General features: G+C 49.5%; 1 protein-coding gene across 1 annotated transcript; it reads right to left on the bottom strand.

Annotated features, from left to right (window-relative positions):
• Window positions 1-1608: 1608 nt before the first annotated feature.
• On the bottom strand, window positions 1609-3072 carry LOC141026158 (uncharacterized). The gene is made up of 2 exons (XM_073502137.1): window positions 2576-3072; window positions 1609-2146 (listed from the first exon to the last, which is right to left on the bottom strand). The coding sequence occupies exons 1-2, from the start codon at window positions 3070-3072 to the stop codon at window positions 1609-1611; spliced, it is 1035 nt and encodes a 344-aa protein (XP_073358238.1).
• Window positions 3073-3706: the final 634 nt, after the last annotated feature.

The raw sequence follows: 3706 nt of genomic DNA, 5'->3' as shown, positions 1-3706 counted from the left end.
GGGCCTTGTAGATAACCCTAGAGCCTCCCCCTCCCCAGTCCCGCCAGGACCAGGGACGTCGCGGCACCCCCGCTCGAAGAGAGGAGGCCGGGAGACACGACAGAGGTAGGGAAGAAGACGATCTCAACGACGGCGATCAAGATCGCCTCGAGAGGAGGAAAACCCTATCTAGAGGGAAAAAGACATGCTACAGTTCTTTTTTTAAGGCAAAGCAAAGCTTTATTAATCAACGGTGGTTGGGCATATCACCCAATACACACTCAGCCACTGAGGCTGGAACATCTGACACCCACTCTGAGAAGTGGTGAGGTTCAAACGCACGCCCTAGAGAGCCGAGCTCATGAGCTACAGAATTGGCATTACGCCTACACACAGAAACAGAAAACTAGGAAAACCAAAGCTTGAGTTGATACTTCATGTCTTTCAATGACAACAGAGTAGGCTGATAAGTCGACTCTTCGCAAGTCGAGGGCTTCAGATACCAATTGGGAATCCGTCTCAAACCCCACTTGGGTTAGGCCAATCTCTGCGGCTGTGGTTATAGCATGTGACATGGTAAAAATCTCGGCAGCAAAGGCGTCGTAGATGTGTTCCTGTCTTCCCGCTCTAGCAATGCCTAGGGTGCCATCACTGTCCCGGACGACCACGCCCCAGCCAGCATGTGATTGCCCAGGTACAAAGGAGTCGTCAATGTTGATCTTATAGACAACATCCGCTAGAGGGTGCCATTTGTCAACTGGGGTTTTGGTACGGACACAGCCAAAGATTTGCCCGTATTCCATCACCCGGCTCCTTGTGGTTCGTGCCACCTCCGCGGCCGACAGCGGCATTGCTCCTTCGCGAAGCTTGTTTCTGTTGGACCACCACTGCCACCAGAAGGTGAGGATTTGAAGGCGTTTTTTCTCATCTAGTCCCCACAAAAAGTCCAGCATAGCATGCACGGACGTGATCTCTTCAAGGGCTAGTGTTCCTTCTCCATAGCCAGATCTCTCCAAACCTCCTTGAGTGCTTTGCATTTTATGAAGAGATGTGCCCCGTCCTCAGCAGTTGTACCGCAAAATAAACAGCTAGTGTCCTGGATGGTTATCCCTTTACGTGCAACATTTTTACGGAGGGCTAAAGACTCATGTTTGAGCCGCCAGGTAAACATTTGAATGTTCCTTGGGCATGGAATCTTTCAGAGTCTTTTCCATGAATCGTCATCCGTTCTATCAAAGTTCCTAGGTGCTCTCGTGCTCATGCCTTGTCCTTCAAATCTCCGTAATTCCTCCAGCTGGACTTGAAGCTTATACGCACTCTTAACCGAGTGCAAGCCCTTACTGTCATAGTGCCAGGCAATGAAGTCTTGTACCCCTTCTTGCAATGGAATCTGTAATATGTGCTTGACATCATCAGTCCAAAAGGTCTCCCTCACTAGCTGTTCATCCCACGTGCCAAATGTTGGATCCATGAGGTCACTAACTCTCTCCAACAGGTGGTGCCGGCACGGTGTAATGACCACGGGCGAGGTATCCATGGATCTGACCAGATCTTAACTCCAGTACCATCCCCGATCCTCCACACATAACCCTCCTTGAACAACTTTTGTCCGTGCAGAAGACTGCGCCATCAATAGGAGATACCATCCTTCAGCTCCGCCTCTAGTATGTGCTTGTTTGGGTAGTACCGGGCCTGCAGGATTCTAGCACATAGGGAATCTAGGCATTGAATTAATCTCCAGATTTGCCATGACAACATCGTCGGGTTGAAGCCGTGCATATCCCGGAAACCGAGCCCACCATGGCACTTAGGTTCAGTTAGTTTCTTCCAGCTGATCCAGTGAGTCGTGTTCTCTTTGTCTTGCTGACTCCACCAATAGTTGCCAATAAGAGAGCTTATCTCGTCGCAAAAGGACTTTGTGAGGTAGAAACAAGACATGGAAAAGGTGGGTATAGCCCGGGCTACTGTTGTAACCAGCATTTCTTTTCCCACCTTCGCAATTAGCTTCTCCTTCCATCCATATACTCGCCCTGCAATGGCATTCTTAACAAAGGAAAATGCTTTCTTCCTTGATTTGCCAACATGAACCGGCAAACCGAGGTACTTATCGTTCCAGTTCTCACTCTGGATTTGGAGGGCATTCTTAACAGCAGCTTTCACCTCCTCCCTTCAATTTAGGCTGAACATAATAGCTGATTTCTCAAGGTTAATACATTGGCCAGAGCAAACCTCATACAAGTCCAGTATTTCCCGAAGAGCTTGAGCCTCCTCATGCTTGGCTTTGAGCAACAAAACTGAGTCGCCCGCGAACAGTAGGTGCGAAACCACAGGCACACCTTGGCAGATCCGTATACCTGACAATTTCCCGGTCCTCTCTGCATCATGGAGAAGGGCCAAAAGTCCTTTTGCGCAGATCACGAAGAGATAAGGAGACAGAGGATCGCCTTGTCGGAGGCCTCGTGAGGGCATGAACTGTTCGGTAAGCACTCCATTTACCTTGATCTAGTAGCGTACTGACGTGACGCAACTCATGACTAAGTCAATCCATCTTGTGTGGAATCCCATCTTGTGAAGCATAGCCCTCAAAAAGTCCCACTCGACCCTGTCATGCGCTTTGCTCATGTCTGCCTTGACCGCGGCAACCCCTTCTTGCCCTTTCTTCTTGTTGAGGAGGTAGTGTGACAATTCATAGGCGATTAGCACATTGTCGGTGATCATCCTCCCCGGAACAAAGGCACTTTGATTATCTGATATAATATCAGGAAGGACCAACTTCAAGCGATTTGCAATCACTTTAGAGACTAGCTTGTATATGACACTGCAAAGGCTAATAGGCCGGAGATCCTTGATTCTGCTTGGATTTTTAACTTTGGGTATGAGCACCACCATTGTGTCATTCCAACCTTCCGGGATCGAACCACCATTGAGAACCGATAGAACCTCGTCTACCACTTTGTCTCCCATGAAGTGCCAATGTTGTTTGTAGACAATTGAGGGCATGCCGTCAGGGCCGGGCGCCTTGAGGTCGCCAATGTGATCAAGTGCAGCTTTAACTTCCTCCCTTGTTGCTTCGGCCTCAAGGACTGCTCGCATCGCACTCGTTACACGGGGTTGAACCTTATTGATAAGCTCAGCCATTCTGGTGCTCCCCGCAGACGTGAACAGGTCCTGAAAAAAGGAACATACATAATTAGTGAGGTCCTCCCCTTCCTTCACTTCCACCCCATCCTCCTTCCTCAGCATTTTAATTCAATTTGCCATCCTTCTAGCAGACGCCACAGCCATAAAGTACCGCGTGCTCCGATTCCCATCCCTCAACCACGTAACATGAGATTTATGTTTTGCTTTGGTGTTTTTCTTGCTCTCCAAGTCGTTTACAACACATCGCAGCCTCGCCTCCTCCCTGACCTTCTCTTCTGAAACTGGAGCACGCATACATTTCTCCAACGCGCCTTGCGCCTTCTTCAACCTCCCCTCTAGCTAACCCGCCACCTCCTTCCCCCACTTTCTCATACGACTCGCCACACATTTAAGAGCAGTGGCCACATCTCCATTCCCCGCCAAGCATCCCTCTTCCCATGCTCCTTGTACCTCAGCACTGCATCCTTCTTCCTTCAACCACCATGCTTCAAAATGGAATCCCCTATCACCCCCATCCTCCTTCTGCTTTCCCCTTGAGTGCATACAATCACCGGTCTATGATCGGAATGACGCGGTATTCCATTTA

This window comes from Aegilops tauschii, chromosome 6, assembly GCF_002575655.3.
Source record: "Aegilops tauschii subsp. strangulata cultivar AL8/78 chromosome 6, Aet v6.0, whole genome shotgun sequence".
NCBI lineage: Eukaryota > Viridiplantae > Streptophyta > Magnoliopsida > Poales > Poaceae > Aegilops > Aegilops tauschii.
Note: the sequence above shows the minus strand (reverse complement) of the source record. Positions and strands in the feature narration are given on the sequence as shown.

What these genes read in the sequence shown, in the direction of transcription:
- LOC141026158 (XM_073502137.1), bottom strand. Translation starts at nt 3,072, where the DNA reads ATGCGAGCAGTCCTTGAGGCCGAAGCAACAAGGGAGGAAGTTAAAGCT. An exon ending in AAAGCGCATGACAGGGTCGA is followed by an intron (nt 2,147 to 2,575) that starts GTGGGACTTTTT and finishes CCTAAATTGAAG; the next exon opens with GGAGGAGGTGAAAGCTGCTG.